The sequence below is a fragment of the Sapajus apella genome, unplaced genomic scaffold (genome assembly GCF_009761245.1).
Source record: "Sapajus apella isolate SASKATOON/1434 unplaced genomic scaffold, GSC_monkey_1.0 scaffold16, whole genome shotgun sequence".
NCBI classification, from domain to species: domain Eukaryota; kingdom Metazoa; phylum Chordata; class Mammalia; order Primates; family Cebidae; genus Sapajus; species Sapajus apella.
The window spans coordinates 22,995,226-23,022,883 of record NW_022436956.1 but is presented as its reverse complement, the minus strand read 5'-3'; the positions used below and the strand labels follow the sequence as shown (position 1 = coordinate 23,022,883).

At 40.5% G+C, this 27,658-nt stretch overlaps 2 protein-coding genes across 8 annotated transcripts in view; both read left to right on the top strand.

Moving 5' to 3' along the window:
- Positions 1 to 9,572, top strand: part of DIXDC1 (DIX domain containing 1) — a 91,601-nt gene extending 82,029 nt beyond the window's left edge. For 4 of the 5 annotated variants that reach the window (XM_032285574.1, XM_032285576.1, XM_032285573.1 and 1 more), the window contains 3 exons: positions 3,284 to 3,389; positions 4,379 to 4,487; positions 5,926 to 9,572. In XM_032285574.1, the coding sequence (XP_032141465.1) occupies positions 3,284 to 3,389; positions 4,379 to 4,487; positions 5,926 to 6,006 (296 nt within the window). In that variant the 3' untranslated portion in view covers positions 6,007 to 9,572. The remainder of the gene's footprint in view (positions 1 to 3,283; positions 3,390 to 4,378; positions 4,488 to 5,925) is intronic. The other variant, XM_032285578.1, reaches the window with a different exon arrangement.
- A 3,077-nt stretch (positions 9,573 to 12,649) lies between these two features.
- Positions 12,650 to 27,658, top strand: part of DLAT (dihydrolipoamide S-acetyltransferase) — a 29,775-nt gene continuing 14,766 nt past the window's right edge. The window contains exons 1-8 of one of the 3 annotated variants that reach the window (XM_032285555.1): positions 12,650 to 13,735; positions 14,180 to 14,281; positions 15,151 to 15,275; positions 15,436 to 15,586; positions 17,385 to 17,511; positions 19,506 to 19,693; positions 21,539 to 21,692; positions 27,141 to 27,208. In XM_032285555.1, the coding sequence (XP_032141446.1) occupies positions 13,448 to 13,735; positions 14,180 to 14,281; positions 15,151 to 15,275; positions 15,436 to 15,586; positions 17,385 to 17,511; positions 19,506 to 19,693; positions 21,539 to 21,692; positions 27,141 to 27,208 (1,203 nt within the window). In that variant the 5' untranslated portion in view covers positions 12,650 to 13,447. The remainder of the gene's footprint in view (positions 13,736 to 14,179; positions 14,282 to 15,150; positions 15,276 to 15,435; positions 15,587 to 17,384; positions 17,512 to 19,505; positions 19,694 to 21,538; positions 21,693 to 27,140; positions 27,209 to 27,658) is intronic. The other 2 variants (XM_032285557.1, XM_032285556.1) reach the window with 2 other exon arrangements.

Below are 27,658 nucleotides of genomic sequence, written 5' to 3'. Positions count from 1 at the left end.
AAAGTACCTTTTTAAAAGATAGAGACAGTCCAGGTGCGGTGGGTCACACCTGTAATCCCAACAGTTTGTGAGGCCAAGGTGGGTGGATCACTTGAGGCCGGGAGTTCAAGACCAGTGTGGCCAAGATGGCAAAACCTTGTCTCTACTAAAAATATAAAAATTAGCTGGGCGTGGTGGCACACACCTGTTATCCCAGCTACTCAGGAGGCTGAGGCATGAGAATTACTTGAGCCCAGAGGGTAGAGGTTGCAGTGAGCTGAGATCGTGCCACTGCACTCCAGCCTAGGCGACAGAGCAAGACCCTGACTTTAAAAAAAAAAAAAAAAAAAAAAAAAAAAAAAATCAAGAAACCTGTGTTACAATTGAAAGAACTAAATAATCAAGATCAAACAAATTCAAAAGCTAGCAGAAGACAAGAAATAACTAAGATAAGAGCAGAACTGAAGGAGGTAGAGACACAACAAGCCCTTCAAAAAATCTATGAATCCAGGAGTTGGTTTTTTGAAAAGACAAAATAGATTGACTGCTAGCCAGACTAATAAAGAAGAAAAGAGAGAATAATCAAATAGATGCAATAAAAAATGATAAAGGGGATATCACCACGATCCCACAGAAATACAAACTACCATCACAAAATACTATAAACATCTCTACACAAATAAACTAGAAAATCTAGAAGAAATAGATAAATTCCTGGACACATACACCTTCCCAAGGTGAACCAGAAAGAAGTTGAATCCGTGAATAGACCAATAACAAGTTCTGAAATTGAGGCAGCAATTAATAGCTTACCAACCAAAAAAAGTCCAGGACCAGATGGATTCACAGCTGAATTCTACTAGAGGTACAAAGGGGCTGGTACCATTCCTCCTGAAATAATTCTGAACAATAGAAGAAGACAGAATCCTCTCTACCTCATTTTATGAGGCCAGCATCATCCTGATGCCAAAAACCTGGCAGAGATACAACAAAAAAAGAAAATTTCAGGCCAACATCCCTGATAAACATCAATCTGAAAATCCTCAATAAAATACTCGCAAACTGAATCCAGCAGCACATCAAAAAGCTTATCCACCACGATCAAGTCAGCTTCATCCCTGGGATGCAAGCATGGTTCAACATACGCAAATCAATAACCATAATCCATCACATAAACAGAACCAATGACAAAAAATACATGATTATCCCAATAGATGCAGAAAAGGCCTTTGATAAAATTCAACAGCCCTTCATGCTAAAAACTCTCAATAAACTCGGGCGTGGTGGCTCATGCCTGTAATCCTAGCACTCTGGGAGGCTGAGGCGGGCGGATCACCTGAGGTCTGGACTTCAAGACCAGCCTGACCAACGTGGTGAAACCCCATCTTTAAAATAACAAACAAACAAAAAAACTCTGAATAAACTAGGTATTGACAGAATGTATCTCAAAATAATAGCCATTTATGACAAACCCACAGCCAGTATCATACTGAATGGGCAAAAACTGGAAGCATTCCCTTTGAAAACCGGCACAAGACAAGGATGCCTTCTCTCACCACTCCTATTCAACATAGTATTGGAAGTTCTGACCAGGGCAATCAGACAAGAGAAAGAAATAAAGGGTATTCAGTTAGGAAAAGAGGAAGTCAAATTGTCTCTGTTTGCAGATGACATAATTGTATATTTAGAAAACTGCATCATCTTAGCCCAAAATCTCCTTAAGCTGATAAGCAACTTCAGCAAAGTCTCAGAATACAAAAGCACAAGCATTTGTGCAAAAATCACAAGCATTCCTATACACCAATAACAAACAGAGAGCCAAATCATGAGTGAACTCCCATTCACAATTACTACAAAGAGAATAAAATACCTAGGAATACAACTTACAACGGATGTGAAGGACCTTTTTAAAGGAGAACTACAAACCACTGCTCAAGGAAATAAGAGAGGAAACAACAAAAAACAGCCCAGGCATGGTGGCTCACGCCTGTAATCCAAGCACTTTGGAGGCAAGGCGGGTGGATCACCTGAGGTCGGGAGTTCAAGATCAGCCTGACCAACGTGGTAAAACCCTGTCTTAAAAAACAAAAACAAACAAACAAACAAAAAACAAATGGACAAACATTCCATGCTCATGGATAGGTAGAATACCTAGGAATACAACTTACAAGGGATGTGAAGGACTTCTTAAAGGAGAAGAACTACAAACCACTGCTCAAGGAAATAAGAGAGGACACAACAAATCGACAAACATTCCATGCTCATGGATAGGTAGAATCAATATTGTGAAAATGGTCATACTGCCCAAAGTAATTTATAGATTCAATGCTATCCCCATCAAGCTACCATTGACTTTCTTCACAGAATTGGAAAAAACTACTTTAAATTTCATATGGAACCAAAAAAGAGCCCACATAGCCAAGACAATCCTAAGCAAAAAGAAGAAACCTGGAGGCATCATGCTGCCTGACTTGAATCTATACAAGGCTACAGTAACAAAAACTGCATGATACTGGTACCAAAACAGATATATACCTTTTAGACTGGGAGGATAAGCCCCTTGGGATCTGAGTTTCTAAGGCTGCTTTTGCTTCTGTGGTTCTTGTTCCTATCAATTTTTCTTTTTTTTTTTTTTGAGACAGAGTCTTGGTCTGTCGCCGGGTGCCAGGCTGGAGTGCAGTGACATGATCTTGGCTCACTGCAACTTCTGCCTCCTGGGTTCAAGCAATTCTCCTGCTTCAGCCTCCCAAGTAGCTGGGACTATAGGCAAGCGTCACCATGCCCAGCTATTTTTTGTATTTTTTGGTAGAGAAGGGGTTTCACCATGTTGGCCAGGATGGTCTCAATCTCTTGACCTCAGCCTCCCAAAGTCATGGGATTACAGGCGTAAGTCACCCCGCCCAGCTGATTTTTCTTTTTATGAATCACACAAGTATTCTCTACTATGGACCTCCGAAAGTTAAATATTAGCAGAGTCCATAGCTTCTGCTGTGTGTCTACCTTGCCTCGGCTGCAATGTTGCCAGGCTTCTCTGTTCTTTCTTGATCTTTAGCAGTGACCTCTTATATTAGTTGCTGTTCCCCTACTATGAGTGGCCATGATGAGTCCTCGTGATAGTGTCCATGTGCAAAGCAATTCTCGTCCTAGTGTATCATAGCATGTGGGCATGGTGTTTGGCAAGGGTGTGAGAGCTGTGAGCTGTGACCTCAAGCAGCTTTGTTTTCCTGGGACATTTTGAGTAAGTGCAGATGGATGATTTGGAGCAAATGAATGTTCTAACCACAGAGTCTCTTTCTGATTGTAGAGTTGCCTCACTCACAGAGCTCTCCAACTGTCAGCAGCACCTGTACTAAAGTGCTCTATTTCACTGACCGGTCACTTACGCCCTTCATGGTCAATATACCAAAGAGGTGAGATTCTGGGATCATTATATTTCTCTGTAAAAAAAAAGGAAAGGGAGGCAGAACCTCATTAGTTACTGCCCATATAAGCAGTTGGAAGGTTTTTGAGAAGCACTAGAGTGAGATCTCACTATAGTGAGATCAGCCACAGAGATAGAGATTTTAGTTTCAGCTTTGCCACTATTCAGTGTATCTTAAGGGACAAGTCATGATTTACTACTAGATACAGGTAAAATAATAGTACTTTCAATCTTGAAAACTATGCAAATATTGCTCTGCATTTGGAAAAATCGTTTTTGGGTGTATGTGTGTTCAAAATAGCTCCTGCTGACAGCAATGGATTGCAGCCTGGCACTGACTCCAAGACTATGACTAATTGATCTTTGTTGCTATTCGATGACTGCAACTAATCCCTATTGAGAAATTATGTCAAAAGCCTTCCAAAAATTCGGTTAATGTACTTCCTTTTAAGGGAAATGGTTTTGAAGTAAAGAAATTTAAACTCTGCAACCAACTATTGAGAGAGGTTATAGGATTTTCCTTTCCTAGAGAGTCTGTTTATTTAGTCTGGGTTAGAAGCCAGCTTCCTAAAGATAGAAGGATAAAGATGGTGATACTTGATTTGATTGTACCATCTTAGAGAATTAGGATATTATAGCAAAGAAAATCAAGAGAACTTTGGTGTATTTGTGGTTATTCAACAAATTTGATTTCAGGGACTTTATGTCTTATTTCCAGAGAAAAGTGATTTGGCTCCTGAAGCAATAAATTGATTTTAAATTCTCATATCACCCCATATTTAATACTGTTTTTTCCCTAGTGGTGACTGGTTCTCCAGTCTCTGCTGTTTTAGAGTCATTTGGGTTATCAGGGCAGTGACCTATTGAGGAGCTATTTCTTCTTATTGACTTTGGCAGAGGGCTGGGTTTAAAGTTGACGTCTTATCTTTCCAGCTATTGATCAACAGTCTGCTTTTGTGCTCTCTCCCTGTGTCGCAGGTTGGAGGAGGTGACACTAAAGGATTTTAAAGCAGCTATTGATCGGGAAGGGAATCACCGGTATCACTTCAAAGCACTAGATCCTGAGTTTGGCACTGTCAAAGAGGAGGTAAAGAATCTGTGGGGAGTCTGGATGGTATTATTGGTCCTTTCTGAACCCTGATGCCTTCTGTTCAGGCACTACTGTCCAGAAGTACATGAGTTCCTTGACCAGGTCAGAGGAATTTGCCAGAGCCTCAGACCATGGTCTGATTACTCTAGGCAGGTGGTCATAGAATAGCCCAAGATGCTGTTAGGTTCTTTAGTTGTAGGACTTCATCATTTGACCAAGAACTTGGATAGAATTTTTATTTTAAATTATTTTGCTAGGGAAAATAAAGAACCTAAGACAATAAAATAATTTTCCATCTGTAGCCAAATCTTAGAAAACTTCTTTCTTCCAATGTAGAGCAAAATAAACAGGCATGAATATATGGAACTATATATTATGTGGTGGTAGTTTCTCATAATGAAATCAAGGAACTTCTAGAGAGTTATCTATGCTTATGCCAACTCCTTGAGTATTTTCTTAGACTATGCAACTCTATAAATCCATTTGTCAAATACAGACTTTTGCGGGAGGAGACAGTTCTGGGTTATATAGTATTACAAGTACATTCATTCTGGGTTATATAGTATTACAAGTACATTCATTGCAGTTACAGAATGAAAAAAGTTATTACAGAAAAAGGCCGGGCGCTGTGGCTCACACCTGTAATCCCAGCACTTTGGGAGGCTGAGGCGGGAGGGTCACGAGGTCAGGAGATCAAGACCATCCTGGCCAACATGGTGAAACCCCGTCTTTACTAAAAATACAAAAAAAATTAGCTGGGTGTGGTGGCGTGCACCTGTAGTCCCAGCTACTCGGGAGGCTGAGGCAGGAGAATTGCTTGAACCCGCGAGGCAGACGTTGCAGTAAGCGGAGATCGCACCACTGCACTCCAGCCTGGCACCTGGCAACAGAGAGAGACTCTGTCTCAAAAAAAAAAAAAAAAGAAAGAAAAGAAAAGGTAAAATTTCATTTTGTAACCATTCCCTCAGTGAAATGTTTTAATAACCCTGTTTTATTACTGGCTTAGGAAATGAGGTGGTTGAATTAATAAAGATAACTGCAGCTGAGAAATATGTTAAGATCAAGTCTTTTTTCCCACCCTTTCTTTTCAATGCCTGGTACCTAAATTTTCCACTTTCTCATTTTTAAAATGCCTACACTATTTCTTTCCTCTAAGAAGCCCAAAGTACTTTGTGACTGGTAATTTATTAATTCTTACAAATCTCTATTAGCAAAAGTAGTACGAGAGATTTAAAAAAAAAAAAAACCATTTCATAGATGTGGATCTAAGAAAAAAAAATATCAGTTGCAATTCTAGGGACAAGACCAAAGGGACATACAGTCTTAACTCAAGGCTTTCTTCTACATGTTTGAGGTCTTATTTTTATTAGCAGCAATTGTTTAGTGAGTGAGATTTCCTGTTTTTTTCATTGTGGCTTTTTTTTTCCCCCTCTAGATTTTCCATGATGATGATGCCATCCCTGGATGGGAGGGGAAAATTGTAGCTTGGGTGGAAGAAGACCATGGAGAGAATTAATGCCAAGTATCAGATTGAGGGCTTGTGGAACCTGGTCACTCCCTGGCTGCTTCACTCAGGAAAGGGAACTAAAACCAGAATACACTAAGAAGTTTCTAGTTTGTACACCCAAACAGAAGCTTTTCCAAGTATGATGGCCACAGGTCAGTCCTATTTCTGTGCCTGGCATACCTGGTACTTAAAATTCTGTCCAAATGTAGACCATGAGTTCATCTGGAGTTCCTTGTCCGTGGGAACACAGTGTTTTATTCTACTCTGAGGACAACAAACCGAAGGCCTTAAACAATGGGGATGGATGATCCCGCCTCTATAGGGGCATGGCTGCTATTATCTGGAAACTAGGAATTGGATGCATCACTCCTGCTGTACGTTACAGTATTATTTTCACTGGCCTCAATGGTTGCAGCAATCAGAGTCCCAGCATTTGTACTCACAGACAAGGCAAAGGTACCAGCTTTTCTGTTTCTTAGAAGCTACTGCAAATCAAGAATAACTCATGAGGTGGTACCAAAGATGAAAGCCCAGTCATCAGTAGTCTTTTGAACCAGATGTGGATGGTGCTGAATTGTTGCTTGGATGGGAAAAGGGCTGCCCATTTCGTGCTACACTATGCTAAAACGGTACTTCAGTAAGACCTTCGGCTGCCTCTTCTGTCTTAACTCGTTCTGCAGCTTGTCCTTTTGCCCACATAGGGCCTATTTCATGTACTGTTAGTTTTCTCTGGGGACTCTTAACTTTAGAGCCATTTCTTTTTCTTCCAACTGATGAACTTTGTGTTTGAAAGGAATAAGGAGTGGAAAGCTCCTTAAAAATCCAGGCGGGTATGGAAAGGTGCTGCTACCCATATCTTTTTTACTTTGTTTCATGACTTTCCTTAACTCATGGCATCTCCTTTGTGGTTAAAAGGAGACAGACCATTAATTTCAGCATTTCTTTGTGGTTTATAAGTACTGAGCATGAAGTACTTGTCTGCCCCTCCTGATTTCAAGGCCAGAGTTATTTTCTATTTATGTATTTAGTCTAGGCTGAGCCTTTAGGGTACAATAGAAACCATGGGGTGTGGAGCATGAGTTGTGAATGGCAGGGATCATTCTGGGTGAAAAAACCCAGAATCATTTCTCATGTGCAACACTGTCACGTGAAGAAGCTAACAGTTCAACTACCGAGATTATTTGATAACCTGGGTTTTCTCATTCATCCACCAAGCACCATCAACCAATCAGCCATATTATTTATATACGTATTACCAAACACAGTCTGTCTGCCTGTGACCTCCAATGTACACTGCCAAACACAAGAGTAGGACAGATCCATTCTGGATTTTTGACCTGTCTGTCTCCAGTTCATCTCCCCTTTTCAGCCATTTCAAGAAACTACTCTTTGGCGCTCTGAGATGACATCTTGTTGTTTTACATAGATGTGTCTTTTAAAAACAGTTCATGTTTGGAGAATTCTTTTGTACTCATTTGCTTTTTGTCTGAGAACCATGTCTATTTTTATAACTGGAGTGTGAGTTATATATCTTCTCACATTCTATATACTGTATCCATTTTCTAGAGAACCCAGTAGCTTTTATACAGTCTCTTCTTATCACCCCTTGTGGTTTCAGAACAAGCTTTACTTTATTACAAGTATACTAATGACAACTAATTCCTATTCCAGTTCTACCTATTTTAGTTGTGAAGGTAGTTTTGTGTAATCCAGTTGATTGCTCCTGCAGCAGAGAGAAGGAGCTCAAAAGACACTTGATGTCTTTCATGTAAGTTTACCTGGTCTTTTCCTATTGAAGGATTTTTCATCAGAAATGACTGAGAAAGTTTGGGAAAGTCAGCCAAAAGAAAGAATTCATTACGAAAGCAAACAGAAGAAAACAGTATATTCTCACAGTTTTTTCCCAGGAAGTCTGGAGAAAAAGTCCTCATGTCACCAATTTCTCTTTTGCATGAATTTTAGTGTTTTGCTATAAGACAGCATGAGGGCTATCAGGCCAAAATTCATTATTGTATTTCTAATACAATTTGTCTTGAATGTCTGTCTCTTAAAACAGTTTTTACTTGTCACTTTTCTTTCAGCAAACAGTCTATTATGTGGAATTTAACTTTTCAGAGAAAATTTCCAAAGTCCTCTACCTTATTTGGCTTTTATCTCTGTCTTTTGGAAAGGAGCTGCATGGCCTCAGTGCCTCCATAAAAAGCTAAGGTTGCGTTCACAAGAGAACATAAGATCGTTTTTTTTCCCTTTAACTCAGTAATCTCATGTACCACAGGACCAAGCATCTCTGCTAGAGGATGTACCTCTCATAACTCCTGTGTAAAATATGTTGGTGATCGTCATTCCAGTTTCCAAAGCGAGAGGAGCCTTCTGAGCAGAAGTATGCAAGACTGATTTTGTTGGGAACAGTTTCTTACTTGGCTGCATTCTAGGAGGCCTCCTGACTTGTTCATGGTATTGTCCCCTGGTGGCATTGGTGTGGGGTAGTTAGTCCTGCTACTTGCTAAAGTTTCCTTTGAGAAAACTGAGGAACCAGAAAGTTTAGAGTTCATAAAATAATCTCTAAACCATGTTAGGTTAAAACAAAATGACCATCTCACAAAAATAAGTGTAGTTTACAAAATCTTCATTTAAGGCTGGGTATGGTGGCTCATGCCCGAAATCCCAGCACTTTGGGAGGCCGAGACAGGAGGACTGCTTGAGCCTAGGAGTTCAAGACCAGCCTGGGCAACATAGCAAGACTCCGTCTCTACAAAGAAATTTTATTATAAAAGTAGCTGGGCATGGTGGCACACACCTGTAGTCCCAGCTACTCAGGAGGTCAAGGTGGGAAGATTGCTTGAGCCCAGGAGTTTGAGGTTGCAGTGAGCTGATTATGCCACTGCACTCCAGCCCTGCTGTCAGAGCAGGCCCCCAATCTTTAAAAAAAAAAAAAAAAAAAAGTCATTTAAAAACTGAAGACTGCTCAGTTCCCTAGATTAGCTGGGGGGACTGCAACACTTCACAATGTTTACATTTTTAAATTTGAAGAATTTGTTTTAAACTTACTTGGTAATGGCAATTCTACTTACCAACTTTTCAGCTCTTTTTGACCAGGATAGTTGCAAATTAGGGAAAATATCTTTATACTCTACATCCAATCCAAGAGGACTCTAATTACTAAAAAGCATTTAGGTCCTAATAATTTTCACTGTTTTCATAAAATAAGCATTATGATTGCACACTCCTTCTACTGTCTGAATTTATGTAAGAGGTATAGCTTGCTTAAAATACATATATATGTAAAATTATATTTTCTTAGAAACATGGATGTTTGCAACCATTGCTTTCAAAGAGATTATTACTGTGTATTCTCCCTGTTTTACAATATGTTTTCATGGAGACTATGTTATACTACAGGCTTCTGATTATCAAAGCGATAACCAGTTTTAACCGCCGGTATGTACCAGATTTGTGAACTAATTTAAAAAAACCCTCAAACTATGAATAAAATGGAGTTTGCAAACTAAATATCATTAATGATTTTCACTTGCATTTATTGATGAGATTAATCAATAAAGCCATTTGTATTTAGTGAAAGCAAATTTCCTCAAGTGATCTCCCTGGTAGCATGGTTTACTCATTATGTGGAGAGTGGAGATAAGGATTACTTTATTGCTATAGATATTTTACAATTAGTATTTCTATATAAGCACATATCAAGGACAATTATCAAGGACAATTTATTTAGCACTCCTTTTGAAATTATATGTGAACTTTCAAATAAGAACCCAAGAGTATAAACTCAATGACAAAAGTTACGTATGCTTTGCAAGCATTAAGAACTCTTTTAGAAATGTATATTTAAAACAACCAGAATTCCCAAATCATTTGAAAGCTGCCTCTTAAATGCCTCTTATCACTTCAACTTAAATGTTTGCTATATTGAATTCTTTATCCCTGAGTACCTTCATTTGACTTCCAATTACCTATTTTCAACTATTAATCGGCTATCCCATCATGTTAAAATTAAATATGTACATAACTCAAAATCTTTCACTACCAACTAATTTCTCTTTCTCTCAATATCAATAATATCACCATTCTCTAAGTCTCTCTGCTTCAAACCTTCGAGTCTTGAGTCTCCTTTTCCATAATTTCCTTTATTCAGTCTGTTTAGTGGAATCCAAGCCGGTTCTCTCAGGACTGATTTGACAAACCTAAGCATTCTTAGCCTACCTTTGGGGTAAACTTGTCATCTCTGGACTGTTTGAGCTATGCATTCCTATAATTTAGCTACTCCTAAGTCAAAAGTATATTCAGGATACAAACTCGCTATTCTTTGAAAAATGCAAAGATGTTTAAGCAAGCATACCTAAGTGCACAGCAGATCCTACAGATCACGTCCTACTTCATACCAAAGGCTAAATAGGTCCAGTTATTCAAATGCAGCAGAAGCAGCGACATAGTTTAGCCAATTCAAAAACACATTTATAATAATTTATAAGTCCTTGCTGTTAAAAGAAAGTCATTAAGAGGGGAAAGAAAAAAAAACAATAATTTATAAGTCCTGGCTGGGCACGGTGGCTCAAGCCTATAATCCCAGCACTTTGGGAGGCCCAGGTGGGTGGATCACCTGAGGTCGGGAGTTCGAGATCAGCCTGGCTAACGTGGTGAAATCCCCATCTCTACTAAAAATACAAAATTAGCTGGGCATGCATGGTGGTGTGTGGTCAAGATGGCCAGGGGAAGACCTTTGTTAATTCTAGCACAATAATTACAAGCTTGATTGGCTCACAGTGCACTGAAGTTTATACACCGAACTAAACTATATTATTGGTGCAGTTAATTAGAAATCAAGCAGCAACAAGAGGCCTAAGGTAAAGACCATCGGGAAATGCAGTAACACCGGGGAACACCGAGGGGTGGATGCAGAGCAGGGAATACTGCTGTGGTCTCACGAATGCCTTCTCAACATGGAGACTGCATGAGGGTCTCCTAAAGAGGGCTTGTGCAAAGATCTCTGAGAAGGGAGGCGACCTCTGCTGCTCACAAGATCTGGGAGGGTCTTTGCAGATGGGAGCTGGCAAGGAGGAGAAAAGCCTTGCAGGGCAGAGATCACGAAACGCCTCAGGCTCTGCCTAGGTTCTTAGAATGTAGAGTGATTTTAGTTGCTCTATGTCCTCAATGCTCGGGAGATAAAAGTTGGGAGTGTTCAGACCGGGTGGCTCCTCCTCTGCTATACTTCTGATGCAGCAGCACCCTGATAACAATCAGTGATAAACTCAGAGTACTAGTTTAGCATGTTTTAGAAAGATCTCAAGTGCTTTTAAATGCTTACAGCACTAGTTTAGTATGTCTTAGAAGGATCTTAAGTGCAAGTGCTCCCCGGCCCCATCTTACCTACCCCTTCACCCACCCCTTCCATGCCCATAAGTTCAATGAGATTATGCACATAATAAAAGTGTTTAGAGCCCAGAGCTCGGGGCCAGTGCGGTTCCCACTCTTGCGTTGGTCCCCTGGACCCATGCTGTAAATTCCACTCTTGTGTCTCGTCTTTATTTCCTTTTCTCAATTCCTCGTCACTGCCAGGACTAAGGGCACCTACGTATGGGGTTGGGGCTGGTACCCAGCAATGGCGCGTGCCTGTAATCCCAGCTACTCAGGAGGATGAGACAGGAGAATCGCTTGAACCTGGGAGCCTGGGTGACAGAGTCAGATTCTATCTCCAAAATAATAATAATAATTTATAAGTCCTTTTACAAATTACAATTTTTCTTCCATGGCTTCTTCCAATTGTTAATTCATAAGCTGTACATAATTGTGACAATATAATTGCCCTCCTCTTCATATTATTTCAAATATGCCTTTTCATTTAATCTGGAAATTTTATATTTCTCAATTATATTGCCTACATATCATTCTATTAGGCAAGTAGCTTAAATATTTCCAATTTAAGTAGGCATGAAATAGTATATCCAACCTGTTTTTACTTTTCCAAATTAATTGTTAGCAAGATTAACCACCCGCCACCAGCCACTTTTTTTTTTTTTTTAAGAGACAGAGTGTTACTATGTTGCCCAGGCTGGTCTCAAACTCTTGGGCTCAAGTGACTCCCCCACCTCAGCCTCTCAAGTATTGCTGGGAACTACAGGCATGCACCATTGCTCCTGGCTAACATCTTGTTTTAATGTTTTTCCCTCCAATTTCTTCTTGTGTTCTTGGTGTTGTCTAACCATGTGTACACTGGGGAGGTGGTGATATAAACACAGTACATGCTTCCTCCTTATATAATGTCACCTTAATTGATGTTTTCTTTTTTTCTAAAGACGGGGTTTCACCATGTTGGTCAGGCTGGTCTTGAACTCCCAACCTTAGGTGATCCACCCGCCTTGGCCTCCAAAGTGCTTGGGTTACAGGCGTGAGCCACTACACCCGGCCAATTGATATGTTTTCTAATTAAAAATAACCTTACAAGAGAAGCAAACCTATCAAAATGTCTAGATGACTTTCTGTTCATTAATTCAAAAGATATACATTCAGCCACTGCTAATTACTGTATACTAAGCTCTGGGGCTACATGGAAGAACCACCCAGACACACTTCCTGCCCTCAAAGGCTTACAGTTAAGTTTTGGTAGGAAACATATGAAACATAACGCTTTTGGTTACTTAATAGAATTCTATGGTATTAGGGGTAACAGAAACATGTTTTGTAACCTATATTTTCATACAGGGAATATGCTTAATCTTGCTACAGTATACACGAATGCGGGAATCTATCTTTTCTGGGCTGCCTTTCGTACCACTGGGCTGGAACACCTGTTCATTCCACTTTCTGGTTGGGTACAAACCTGAAACGAAATCTTTGTAACCCAGTACAGCCTGCGCCCGGTGGGGCCCAGTCCGTCCTCATTCCGATGCGCGGAAGGAGAGGTCACCAGGCTGCCTCGATTCCGCCGCAGGCGGTTCCTCGCTCCTTCACCACCCCAGGGCTCCAAGACCCACCCCGCTTTGGCCTGAGGCTCCCATTACCCAGCCAGTTCCCCGCTCACTTCCAGCTTTTCCTCAGGGCTGGGCCACGCCCCTCGGCCCAGACTCTCTGGCCACTCCGCCGCGATCAGCCCGCGTCTTTGCCTCTTTCCCTTCCCGTCTCTTGGGCCCCGCCGGATGCCTCTCCTAGGACCCCACCACTTTCCACCCCTTTCCGTCTGTTATTTCTCCCAAACTTGCGCCCGCACAGGCCCTGCTGGAACGCCCCTGCCCGGGGCGTGCCCCTTATCCCCACTCCAGAGAGGAAGGGCGTGGGTGCAGCGCATTTCTAGCCTGGGGAGCGGGTGGAATAAACCTGCGGGGCCCATTTTACGACACCGTGCGGCTGTGCGGCGTGGCTGACGGCAACGCCGTGCAGCTCTTGGAGAGGTCACTTCGGAGACGGCGTTGGTTTTGGGGTGTGGGGGGTTGGTGGCACTATGTGGCGCGTCTGTGCGCGACCCGCCCAGAATGTAGCCCCATGGACAGGACTCGGGGCTCGGTGGGCGGCCTTGCGGGAGGGACCCGGATCTCCACGAGTGACCTCGCGATCTGGCCCGGCTCCGGCTCGTCGCAGCAGCGTGACCACAGGGTATGGCGGGGTCCGGACACTGTGTGGCTGGACCCCCAGCTCTGGGGCCACGCCGCGGAACCGCTTCCTGCTGCAGCTTTTGGGAACCGCTTCCAGCTGCAGCCGCCGCTGTTACAGTCTTCCCCCGCATCAGAAGGTGAGCTCTCGACCGGTCCTCGGGACGACTCGTCCTTCAGAGCCGACTGGATGCCTGCAGGATCCTCCTTGAGAGGCCTCATTGATCCTCCAACCATTCCCAGTATCTGCTTTCGCTCTTTGTCCGATAGTCAGCTTTGCTGTAGCTCCTTAGCTTCCCTCTCATGATCTATTCCATTGAAAGGAGAGCTTCAAGACTGGGGCTGTATGCAAAATATCTGCCGAGGTTCATGTTTTGTCAGACCCACAGGACTGTGGAGGAGAAAGCCTGTCATTGGAAAGTAGTAACTTCTCGTGGGCAGTAAATCCCTTTGTATCCCTATTCCTAGTGTGTGATGGAACTGGATAAACTTGTTGCATGAAATTGAATTAAATGAAATCTTAAGCCAGACTGAGAGTTAGGCAGCCCTTTAAAAATTTAATGTTTCTTCTTTTTTTCTTCCAGGTTCCATTGCCTTCTCTTTCCCCCACAATGCAGGCAGGCACCATAGCCCGTTGGGAAAAAAAAGAGGGGGACAAAATCAATGAAGGTGACCTAATTGCAGAGGTAAATTGTTTTAAAATAAAGGAGATGAGTTTGAAGAGACTGGCTTTGCTGAATTGACTGAACATTGACTTTCTGGATGTGTAGTTACCCCTTTGCTTAAGAAACTTAAGTGTTTTGTTTTTTTTTTTTTTTGAGACGGAGTTTCCCTCTTGTTACCCAGGCTGGAGTGCAATGGCGCGATCTCGGCTCACTGCAACCTCCACCTCCCAGGTTCAGGCAATTCTCCTGCCCCAGCATCCTGAGTCGCTGGGATTACAGGCACGCGCCACCATGCCCAGCTAATTTTTTGTATTTTTAGTAGAGACGGGGTTTCACCATGTTGACCAGGATGGTCTCGATCTCTTGACCTCGTGATCCACCCGCCTCGGCCTCCCACAGTGCTGGGATTACAGGCTTGAGCCACCGCGCCCGGCCTAACTTAAGTGTTTTTCACAGCTTGATGTTAGACAAGATTGGTTCGATGAGTTATCAGCAGCTGGCCAAACTGATGTTTAGCCAAGGTGTTTCTAAAGTAATTCCTTCTTTCAAATCTGTCCTAGTGGCCTTATCCTCACAGAACTGTATAATTCTAGTCACAAAGGCCAGGCTGACCAACATGGTGAAACTCCCATCTCTGCTAAAAATACAAAAAATAGCCGAGCCTGGCGGCCTGTGCCTGTAATCCCAGCTACTCCTCCGGAGGCTGAGACAGGAGAATGGCTTGAACCAGGGAGCCCGGCGGGGAGTTTGCAGTGAGCCTAGATTGTGCCACTGCACTCCAGCCTGGGTGACAGAGTGAGACTCTGTCTAAAAAAGAAAAATTCTAGACACAAGCTAATAAACTACATACCAACAGTACAAACCTAAGCTGCTGCTTTTTGTGTTAAAAGGTTGAAACTGATAAAGCCACTGTTGGATTTGAGAGCCTGGAGGAGTGTTATATGGCAAAGATACTTGTGGCTGAAGGTACCAGGGATGTTCCCATTGGAGCGATCATCTGTATCACAGTTGGCAAGTGAGTAGTGCCCTCATAACTTGTGGAACTTCATTGCTTGGTGGAGTATTTTAACCCAGAATTGAGAATTAGGAATTAAAGACTTTTTTTTTTTAAGACTATTTTTGTGAGGGCTGAATCTGCCTATTTATTATATTTATGTATTCTTTCTCTTTCTTAGGCCTGAGGATATTGAGGCCTTTAAAAATTATACATTGGATTCCTCGGCAGCAGCCACCCCACAAGCGGCCCCAGCACCAAGCCCTGCTGCCACTGCTTCACCACCTACACCTGCTCAGGCTCCTGGTAGCTCATATCCCGCTCACATGCAGGTGAGGCTCAGCATCTGAGTGTTTGCTGTAGATGATTTATTACTTACTCACTTTTTTTCGTAGATGGCTACTACATCTTGGAAACTGACATTAAATGTGGTTAATGCTTGTCATTTGGGAGTATACAGAGATTTAAACATGAAAATTGACAACTTTTCTTCCTAGTTGTTATTTCCAGGTATAAGAACTCGAACAGTTCCTGTAACCTTTCTCAGCCTCAGTGTAGTACACAGGGTAATGCCTGGCACTTTTCATTCAAGAACACTACCTTATAGATTTTGAGGATGATTTTTACTCATATCTACTCCCTGTGTAATTAGAGTTTATAGTAGGCTGTGTTAGTCTGTTTTATGTTGGCATAAATATCTGGAGCTGGGTGATTTATAAAGAAAAAAAGTTTACTTGGCTCATGGTTCTGCAGGCTGTACAAGAAGCATGGCACCAGCATCTGTTTCTCTTGTGGCCTCAGGAAGCTTACAATCATAGGGGAAGGGGAAGCTTGTGTGTCACATAATGAGAGAGGGAGCAAGAGACGGAGGGGAGTGGGTATCAGGCTCTTTACAACAGATTTCCCCTTAACTCATTACTGTGACGTGTGCACCAAGCCATTCATGAAGGATCCTCCTCCAATACCCCAACACCTCCCACCAGACCCCATCTGTAACATTGGGGATCATATTTCTTTTTTGGGGGGGTGTTCTTTTGACATGTGGTGATCTATTTTCCAAGAGTGAGTGAAGTAGTACAATAGTATTAATGAATGAGAAAACTGACAAAAATTAAGTGGCTAAAAATCCAGCCATCCTTTTCTAAATAATTCTGACTAGAATTTTTCCATAATCTAGTTTATTTGTAGAAATTTTTGTATAGAAATCACTTCTTTGGAAATAATGTTCTACTCTGTGGTCTGTTAGTAAGAATAACTTAGGATTTTTGCCTGGTATTCAGTTCACACATGTATTACATGCTGTTCATCAAATTCTATCTCATGATTTAACAGTGACTTAATTTTTCTCTATTTTATTTCTGTAACTTTGTGTGCATGTGTTAGGGCTTTACCTTAATTATCCTTTAAGGTATTACGTAGAAATCGTTGGCTTCACTGTTTGTTAAGAAGCAGATCAAGATGGCAAATTCTGAACAAAAAAAGCACTTAAAAATTTTTTTTTCTAAGGCTTGTCTTTTTTTCCCCCTCTCTGGAAACATCTTCAATTGAAATTATTTTCCTCTCAGCATAATGCTGTTGCTAATCGGATACAAAAGGCAAAGAGGATAGCAAATGAAATCCGTAATAACTAAATAACCAAATTCAGTGGACACACAAGTCCTATAAATAGTAAAGCAATTTTAAATTTAGATAGGCATTCTGATGTTTGAATTTTATTGAGGTGGAAATGACTATTATAAAAACAGGGCGTTTTTTCCTCATTTAAAAAAATTTTTTGAGACGGGCTCTTACTCTATCGCCCTAGGCTGGAGTGTGCAGTGGTGCGATTTCAGCTCTGCCTCCTGGGTTCAAGGGATTCTCCTGCCTCAGCCTCCCAAGTAGCTGGGAATATAGGCGCACACCACCACGCCCAGCTAATTTTGTATTTTTAGTAGAGATGGGGTTTCGCCATGTTGACCAGGCTCTTCTCGAACTCCTGCTGGAAAGCTATTGAGGTGCTAAGCTTTTGCTGTGATGAGTATTTGGATTATCATAGTCACCATTATTCTGTGAAACTATATAAGCCTGCCTGAATGTTATTGTGTACAAGTCTTCTTAGTATTAAGTAATAATATGTGTTTGTTTCTATAGGTACTTCTTCCTGCCCTCTCTCCCACCATGACCATGGGCACAGTTCAGAGATGGGAAAAAAAAGTGGGTGAGAAGCTAAGTGAAGGAGACTTATTGGCAGAGATAGAGACTGACAAAGCCACTATAGGTGAGATTTCTTCAGCTCTTAATGGTTGAGGCACTGAGTTTCCCAGTGAGGAAGAGGATTGCCATTCTTTCCTATAATGAGTGAGTGATAATATGAAAACTTTATAATTCTTAGGATTCATTTTCTGGGATAGTATATTTTGTTTTTAGTTACATTTATCCTTAAGTTTTTATTTATTTGTTTGTATATTTGCTTTTGAGGCAGGGTCTTATTCTGTTACCCAGGCTGGAGTGCAGTGGCAAGATCATAGCTCACTGTAGCCTCCACCTCCTGGGCTCATACCCAAATGATCCTCCTGCTTTAGCCTCCCAAGTAGCTAGGACTACAGGCCTGAACCACCACACACAGCTGATTTAAAAAAATTTTTTGTTAGAGATGGTGTCTGACTTTGTTGCCCAGGCTGGTTTTGAACTCCTGGCTCAAGCGATCCTCCCAGCTTGGCCTCCCAAAGTGCTGGGACTCCAAGCATGAGCCACTGTGCCTGGCCCAGGATAATTTATAACAAAAATATGCATAGTCAGATTTGTCAGTTCCATCCTGTACTCATTGAATCAAAGGCAATCAATCATTGTCAATTTACAGATTATTTTTAGACCCAAGTTTGCTTCTTGTCCTTATTATGTTACTGAGAAGCTGTGTCGAACTGCTGCTGTCTAAACTGAGCAAAGGAAGGAAAGAAGAAACAGAAAATCATTTCCATGGCAGGATAATAGCAAAGAATTTAAGATGTCTTTGAGGGAAACTGAAACCAGAGTTGAGGTTGTTTTCATAGTTTGAGAGTGACTGATAGAACATATGTATGTAATATGTATATGTTCAGATATGTCATATGTCCACATGTCTCCTTCTTAACTCATTTTTAGGCTAAAAAAACCCATATAGACAATCATGTATTTATGATTTTTTAATAGATATTTATAGGTATTATGAATTTCTTCTCTCTGCCATTTATTTATTTTTTTTTGAGACAGAGTTTTGCTCTGTCACCCAGGCTGGAGTGCAGTGGTGGGATCTTGGCTCACTGCAACCTCTGCTTCCTAGATTCAAGCAGTTCTCATGTCTCAACCTCCCGAGTAGGTGGGATTACAGGTGTGTGCCACCACGCCCAGCTAATTTTTTGCATTTTTAGTAGAGATGGGGTTTCACCATGTTGGCCAGATTGGTCTCGAACTCCGGACCTCAGGTGATCTGTCCTCCTAGGCCTCCCAAAGTGCTGGGATTATAGGCGTGAGCCACTGCTCTCGGCCTATATGTATTTTTTATAGTGTATTCTTGGTAGGGAAATGGAAGGATTTATCCAAGATGTGTTCATCAAGGAGAGGCACAAAAGTATAGAAAGCCAATGGCTTCTTTTTACTTTTTCAATCCTAAATGTTTGAGTTCTTTGCAAGGAAGGCAGTACCTGAATAGAATATTAGTTATCAACACCATAGATATCCCAGTAAAGAGGTAATTCTTCACAATGAAATATTTGGTATAATATCAAGTATAACTCTTTGAAAAGCTCCAAAGATGCTTTTAAGCCTGAAATCCAACATTAGTATCTAGCTTGGTAGCTTCCTTAATTTGGCATGTATGTAGTTCTTAGCTTTAGCAATATAGCTGACTCTATCATAGAGTCCTGTGAGGCTGCCCTTGGAGATTTTTAAATAACTTTTAGAACTCACCACTGTCTGTAATCTTTCATAGTTTTATTGAACAGATATTTATTTGGAATTTACTTTGTACCAGATGCTATTTTGTACCAGATATTATTTCTAAGAACTTGAAAAACATTAATCCATTTAAATGTATAACATCCCTGTGAGGTTGGAGCTATTATTATTGCCATATGGTAGGTAAAGAAACTAAGACACAAAAGGTTAAATAGGTTGCAAAAAAGGTTATATAGCTAGCTTGAATGAGAAAAATCATTTTACTTAAAACTGTGCTGTGAATTTCAAGGGATAGTGGATTACCTTAAGTTCCATAATGTTTTTTTCTTTCTATTGAAGGTTTTGAAGTACAGGAAGAAGGTTATCTGGCAAAAATCCTGGTCCCTGAAGGCACAAGAGATGTCCCTCTGGGAACCCCACTCTGTATCATTGTAGAAAAAGAGGCAGATATATCCGCATTTGCCGACTATAGGCCAACTGAAGTAACAGATTTAAAACCACAAGCACCACCACCTACCCCAACCCCGGTAGGTATGCTTCTAGAATTCAGGAAACACTTACCTTGTTCATCGCTAAATTAAGGAGTTTTGGTTAGATGATATACTAGGTTCCTTCCAGCTCCAAGATTCTATGATTGAGGGAGATAGTTTATTAACGTTTGTGGAGACCTATAGTGTGTGTTATACTGCGTCATTCACCTAATGGTTGATAGTTTGGGCCTTGTAGCTTTTTTTTTTTTCCTGTCTTCTAGAGTCCTGCTGAGAACAAAGCTGAGTGACATGTTTTCTTCCTGCTTTAGATATAGATATCATGCTTGTGGAAAGTAGGGTTTCATTGCCCCACCTGTTTCTTTTTTTTAAGAGGCAAGGTCTCACCCTGTCGCCCAGGCTGGAGTACAGTGGTGCAATCATAACTCACTTCATTGTCCATTTTTTTAATCAAATATACTGAATAATCTCTGTCACTTTAAATCTTCGTGGTATTGATGTAGTAGGTCAAGCATATATTTGTGATACAATGGAACCTTGACATGATTTGTTTTGCATATAATTTTTTTTTTTTTTTTTTTTGAGACGGAGTTTCACTCTTGTTACCCAGGCTGGAGTGCAATGGCACGATCTCGGCTCACCGCAACCTCCGTCTCCTGGGTTCAGGCAATTCTCCAGCCTCAGCCTCCTGAGTAGCTGGGATTACAGGCACGCACCACCATGCCCAGGTAATTTTTTGTATTTTTAGTAGAGACGGGGTTTCACCATGTTGACCAGGATGGTCTCGATCTCTTGACCTCGTGATCCACCCGCCTCGGCCTCCCAAAGTGCTGGGATTACAGGCTTGAGCCACCGCGCCCGGCCTTTGCATATAATTTTTTATATTAAAAAATAAATCCACGAGGGCAAAATATTTAGGAAAAAAAATTAAAAAATAAAGAATTTTTTATATTACCAAATACTTTATACACTATATAACATGAACTTGTATTAACTCCAGCTATAGATAACAGTGACAGTGAAACTTCTGCGGATGCTAGAGTAATGTGAGTTTAAGCTAGGTAAACATTTCTACCAGAGAAAACTTAATTTCTGCCTACTCTACATTCATGGGAAGCTGGCAAGTAGCATTGATGCTGTATTTCTGAAGATACCTTTCAACATGGAATCTTCTAGCATAATTTTATAATTTGAAATTAGCTGGTTGGGAGTGGGGGCTCACACCTGTAATCCTAGCACTTTGGCATGCCAAGTTGGGTAGATCACTTGAGGTCAGGAGTTCAAGACCAGCCTGGTCAACATGGTGAAACCTGGTCTCTACTAAAAATACAAAAAATTAGCTGAGTGTGGTTGTGTGCACACCTGTAGTCCCAGCTATGTGGGAGGCTGACGCAGGAGAATTACTTGAACCTGGGAGACGGAGGTTGTAGTGAGTCAAGATTGTGCCACTGCACTCCAGCCTGGGCAACAGATAGAGACTCCCTCTCAAAAAAAAAAAGAAATTAGGTTAATTAAAAACAAAAATCATGTTGGTGATGTAAAAGAATGAGAATAAAGAAGTGGTAAGAGGTTAAAATGAAGAAAGGCCATAGAATACTATACAGTGATTGGCAGTTTTAATTCTATGTTTCTTCATGTTGTTATGGAGTAAGGTAACTTTGTTCTGTCTTTGACATAGAAGTATATTGTTCTTGCTGTTCATATTACTACATTATGTTGGTTAAGCAGGAGAAAAGTACATTATGATCTTTGAAAAAAAGATAAAATTTATTAATATTTAATTAAAACAGTTTTAATTTATTAATAAGATGTAAACTTTTAATCTTTCAGACCAGTCTTTGAAGTGGTGAATTAAAAACAATTTGTAATTTTTTTTTTCAAAAGGTGGCCACTGTTCCTCCGACTCCCCAGCCTTTAGCTCCTACACCTTCGGCACCCTGCCCAGCTACTCCTGCTGGACCAAAGGGAAGGGTGTTTGTTAGTCCTCTTGCAAAGAAGTTGGCAGTAGAGAAAGGGATTGATCTTACACAAGTAAAAGGTAAATCTGTTTCTATGGAATGGAATTGTAAAGTTAAAATTTAGTTGAATTTCCTCCTTAAGACTTGCAAATACAACTATATATAGCCGTACTTTTAACTGGGATAGTAGGGATAATTGTTAATAATTATATCTGAGGCCAGGTGCAGTGGCTGAAGCCTGTAATCCCAGCACTGTGGGAGGCTGAGGCGGGTGGATCACGAGGTCAAGAGATCGAGACCATCCTGGTCAACATGGTGAAACCCCGTCTCCACTAAAAATACAAAAAAAATTAGCTGGGCGTGGTGGCGCGTGCCTGTAATCCCAGCTACTCAGGAGGCTGAGGCAGGAGAATTGCCTGAACCCAGGAGGCGGAGGTTGCGGTGAGCCGAAATCGCACCATTGCACTCCAGCCTGGGTAACAAGAGCGAAACTCCGTCTCAAAAAAAATAAATTAATAATAATAATAATAATAATAATTATATCTGAAAGGAGAAATAGTTCTTTCGTTGCCACCACAGAGTAGGGAAACTTTTTCTGTGCTTTATTTAGTCTGTCTAAAATTTACCCATACACTTTAGATACCTTTTTTTTCTCTTCTTTGCTTAGAAACTGCTTAATTGTTTGGTGAAAGTATATGTACTTGTTCAGCAAAATTGGGTTATGGGACTTGATTGTGTAATAAGAAGAAACCTCTATTAGTGCTAGGTTGACTAGCAATAAGCAAAGCAAAACAAAACTTGAAATTGGAGTTACTTGGAATGACTTAAAATAGTAAACTTCATATAAAACAGAACTAGAGCTCCCTGAAGGCAAGGGAAAACACTTTACTTATCTGTCTCTCCCCAAAGAAAAAGTATAGCTTTGTGATAAGAGCATGGGGCCTGGAATTAGACCACCTAGTATTCAATCCTGGCTTTTTTTCTATGTAGTATTTTTTTTAATGTAATAATTATGTAATAATTTTCTATGTAATATGTTTTCCAGTGAAGTACTTAAATTGTATGTCCTTGTGTCAATTACTTTTCTATCTGTAAAACTGAGGTACTGTACATTGTATAGATTGTGAGAGTTAAATGAGCTATAACAGGTGAAGTGCTTAGAACTGTATTAGCATATAAGTACTCAATACATGTCAGTTGTCATTCATATTGAAATTATTACCTGGCACTTAAATAAGTGTTGTTAAATTAAACTTAAGCTAAAATTCAGTGTGGGATAACTAAGATACTTATTTGGAAAAGGGGGAAAGTTACTATTCTTGGAATTTGGTTTGATGGCTAGTACTATGTGCCAGTCATTTAACTTACCATACTTAATGTACATAACACCTCTTGAAGTAAGAATTATTATTCCCTATTTTTTTTTTTTTTTTTTTTTTTTTGAGACGGAGTTTCGCTCTTGTTACCCAGGCTGGAGTGCAATGGCGCGATCTCGGCTCACGGCAACCTCCGCCTCCTGGATTCAGGCAATTCTCCTGCCTCAGCCTCCTGAGTAGCTGGGATTACAGGCACACACCACCATGCCCAGCTAATTTTTTGTATTTTTAGTAGAGATGGGGTTTCACCATGTTGACCAGGATGGTCTCGATCTCTTGACCTCGTGATCCACCCGCCTCGGCCTCCCAAAGTGCTGGGATTACAGGCTTGAGCCACCGCGCCCGGCCTATTCCCTATTTTTTGGATAAGAAAACAGACTCAGACTCTTCAGGGTTCTTCCTTCCTGTTAAATAGTAAAGTTGCAGTGTGACTCTAGATTTGTTTAACTCTAAAGCCTGTTTTCTTCACACTACCCTATGCTGCCTTCTATTTTGATGCTTTGCCATCTATAATTACTAAAGAAAAATATGTTTATTTCCCCAATTGTCTAGTTATGGGTACTCAGTGGCGGTTATCCCTTATCTGCAATTTGCTGTTTTGTAGTTAGAAGGCAAGCCAATCCCAAGACACGATAATAGAATGTTGTAAATTTTTTGAACCTCATAGATTCTTGTAATATTGGAAGACTTTTTTTTTCCATCATGCTATTTCAGTATGTTGTTATGAAAGTATATTGCTATTTATGTATATATGATTAGAATCAGGGACAGCAGTGTATGTTGGAATAACTTTTTTTTTTTTCTAACTCTTTTTTTCTTTTTTTTCCCCCAAGTATGCCCTAATATTTGCAAGTTGGAATAACTTAAAAGGAGGAAGGACTGGGTTAATAATTGTATCTGAAGAGTTTAGACAAGCAAAGAAGGACCATTTATTAGATATTTAGGAATACTGGTTACCGTACTAAAGATATAAGTGAAAAGTCCTTTGGGTATGAGCTGACAGGAGTGTTAAGGAAAAAAAAGAAAGAAAATCCCACTTTTCCTACTATACAGGCAGAGTTAGGTGATTCATTTATTATTATTTAAACAAATATTCATCGAGTACTATCTACAAATCAGACACTTACTCATCAGATGGATAAGATTTCAGTTTCAGTTACTTATGTGACCAACAAAAGGATTAAATGAACAGAAAGGGAGTACAGCATAGTTAAGAGTGTGAGCTCTGTAGTTGGAATGCTTGGGTATGAACCCCAGCTCTTCCTTGTATTAACTGTGTGACCTTTTGTTTCACAGTTTGTTTGTGTATAAAAGCAATAGGTTTAACAGTTGTAAGGTTTAAATAAGTTAAACAGTGCCTGTACAGACAAAGCCTATCTAGGTATTATAATGATAATATTTTTATTATTAAATAAGATTTAATTGCTAAGAAAGAAACTCAGTGATATAGTAGCGAGTGAAAGGGTGGATGGATACATGTGCAGTCATGACTACTTTTACACAGGGTGATTGGGAGATCTTTTTGATGAGGTGACATTTGATTTGATCTGAAAGATGAGAAGGAGGCAGCTTGAGCCAACCATGTGAAGAACTAGGGAAAGATCATTTTGGGCAGAGAGACTAGCTGTACACAATGTGAAATGGGAAAGAGTTTAGCATGTCTGAGGAACATAAAAGAGGCCAGTGATAATGAAGCATAATGAGCAAAGAGTCTAGTAGGAGATGATATTTGGAAAGAAACAGGGATGAGAACATAAAAGACCTTATAGATTATGTAAAGAATTTGAGGGCCGGGCATGGTGGCTCGTGCCTGTAATCCTAGCACTTTGGGAGGTCGAGGCAGGTGGATCACTGGCCAACATGGTGAAACCCCATCTCTACTAAAAAATACAAAAATTAGCTGGGCATAGTGGCTCATGCCCATAATCCCAGCTACCTGGGAGGCAGAGGTAGGAGAATTGCTTGAAGCAGGACCCGGGAGGCAGAGGTTGCAGTGAGTTGAGATCGCGCCACTACACTCCAACCTGGGCTACTGAGCCAGACTCCATCTCAAAAAAAAAAAAAAAAAAAAAAGAGTTTGAATGTTATTTAAAGTACAGCAGGAAACCATTGAGAAATTTAAGCAAGGAAGTGAAATCAAATGATTATGTTTTTAACAGATCATTTTGGTTGCTTTATGGAAATGGATGAAACATTTGTCTGGTTTATCTTTGACAAGATCTCTATGTTTTTTAACCCTTAGTCCAGTATTCTTCCTTTTATACCATATTGCTTTATGATGGCCTGTGGTGCTGCCTAAGAGAGATAGGGAAAAGGGTTGAAAAGGTTTCAACTAAGCTGGGTGCCCTGGCTTACGCCTGTAATCCCAGCACTTTGGGAAGCCAAGGCAGGTGGATCACCTGAGGTTGGGAGTTCGACACCAGCCAGACCAACATGGAGAAACCCAGTTTCTAGTTAAAAAACAAAATACAAAATTTGCCGGGTATAGTGGTGCATACCTGTAATCCCAGGTAATTGGGAGTCTGAGGAAGGAGAATTGCTTGAACTTGGGAAGCGGAGGTTGTGGTGAGCTGAGATTGTCCCATTGCACTCTAGCCTGGGCAACTAGAGTGAAGCTCCATCTCAAAATAAAAAAAGGTTTCAGCTAACTCCTATGTCAGGGAATTCTTGTGGCTGGCTGAAGCTTAGCATAAGGCAGGTGGTACTGTAGATTTCCTTCTCTTGAGGGGCTGCGGTGTCTAGATCAGCCTTGGTTAATAGGGGAGGTTATGGTTTCTGTCTTTTTTTTTTTTTGAGACAGAGTCTTGCTCTGTTGCCAGGAGCCAGACTGGAGTGCAATGGCACAATCTCGGCTCACCGCAACCTCTGCCTCCCGGGTTCAAGCAATTCTCCTGCCTCAACCTCCCGAGTAGCTGGGACTACAGGCGCACGCCACCACACCCAGCTAATTTTTGTATTTTTAGTAGAGACGGGGTTTCACCATGTTGGCCAGGATGGTCTCGATCTCTTGACCTGGTGATCCGCCCGCCTCAGCCTCCCAAAGTGCTGGGATTACAGGCTTGAGCCACCGCGCCCGGCCTGGTTTCTGTCTTTTATAAAGAAGGAAATCTACAGGGGTACTGCCACCCCTGTTCTAGAGCTCTTGTTGAGGATAAATACAATCCTAGCCAGCTCAGTGTTCATAATGAAGGAAAGGAATGGGGAAGAACTGCACACAACAAGAGTCCCTTTAAAAGTCTGCCTTGGGAGAAGATGAATTAATTTGATCAAATTTTTTCTTAGAAGTGGGTCAGTGTAAAAGGTATTCTATAATAATAACTAAATTCTGAATCTCCTTAGAATTAAAGGTCAAGATTATCAACTTGGGACCAAAATTAAACCTAAGAGGTTGTAGGAGGGAGGAAGTTGAATATAAGTAAAACTAAATCTACTGAGAGAACTTTGAAGATCCTTCCTCATGTGTGATATTGCACCTTTTTTCCTTCATTTCCTTTAACATGGGCCAGTTTAGAGCTTTGGCTACTGTGAAGAAGCTGTGAATCATGGAGACCACATAAGGAATTAATGATTCTAAAGATGGGATAATTGCAGTTAAGAGTTATTTATGCTGTTTTGGGGTGAAAAAATTGACTTGATTTGTCAAAATAATTGTTGTTATATCTGTCTATTCTGTACAAAAGGAATTCCTTATGGTCACATAAATCCAGAACCCAAATGAGATCTATTTCAGGGCTCAGGAATGAATTTTTGGAGCTAACCGGGAGGAGGCAGCTAGCTTTCCTTTTGGTGAGATACAAACTGTGTTCGGCATTATCCTTATGCCAGTATTTTCCAATTTAAAAATAAGGAAGATAAAAAAATAAAATAGAACTTGGATAAAATTCTAAAAGAAAAATACATAAAATAATATTTGCAATAGTTAAAAGACCCACTACAGATCACACACAGGTACTCTGTGTTGTTTAAATTAATAATTGACAAAAGCTGGTATTTGCAGGGAGAACCTTAAGGGGTAGGGTTAAGGCTGTGATCCTTTCAGAATGTTTTTGGTAGTAAGCCCTTAGGAGCCTGCACTTTAGGTTCACAGTGTTGATCTCCTTGGGGAACCAATGGTACACCATCATGTATGTGATATTTATGTCTCTTTTACAGGGACAGGGCCAGATGGTAGAATCACCAAGAAGGATATTGATTCTTTTGTGCCTCCTAAAGCTGCTCCTGTGAGTTACGTATAGCTCTTACTTTTTTTGCAGTTTGTCTCTGCAACCTGTTAGACCATTTCATACATTATTTATGAATGAAATAGCTCAACCAAGACTTTTATTCTAATTTCAGTGGCTTAATAATACAGTCATTCCTCAGTACCCATGAGGGGTTGGTTCCAGGAGCCCCCTTGTATACCAAAATTCACAAATGCTTAAGTCTTGTATATAAAATAGTGTAGTATTTGTATATAACTTACCCACATCCTCTCAAATACTTTAAATCATCTCCAGATTACTTATAATATTAAATACAAGGTAAATGCCATGTGAATAGTTGTTATATCTTATTGCTTAGGGAATAATAATGAGGAAAAAGTCTGTACTTGTGCACTATAGATGCAACCATCCTTTTTTTTTTTTTCTGAATTTTTTTTTTTTTTTTTTTTTTTTTTTTTTTTTTTTTTT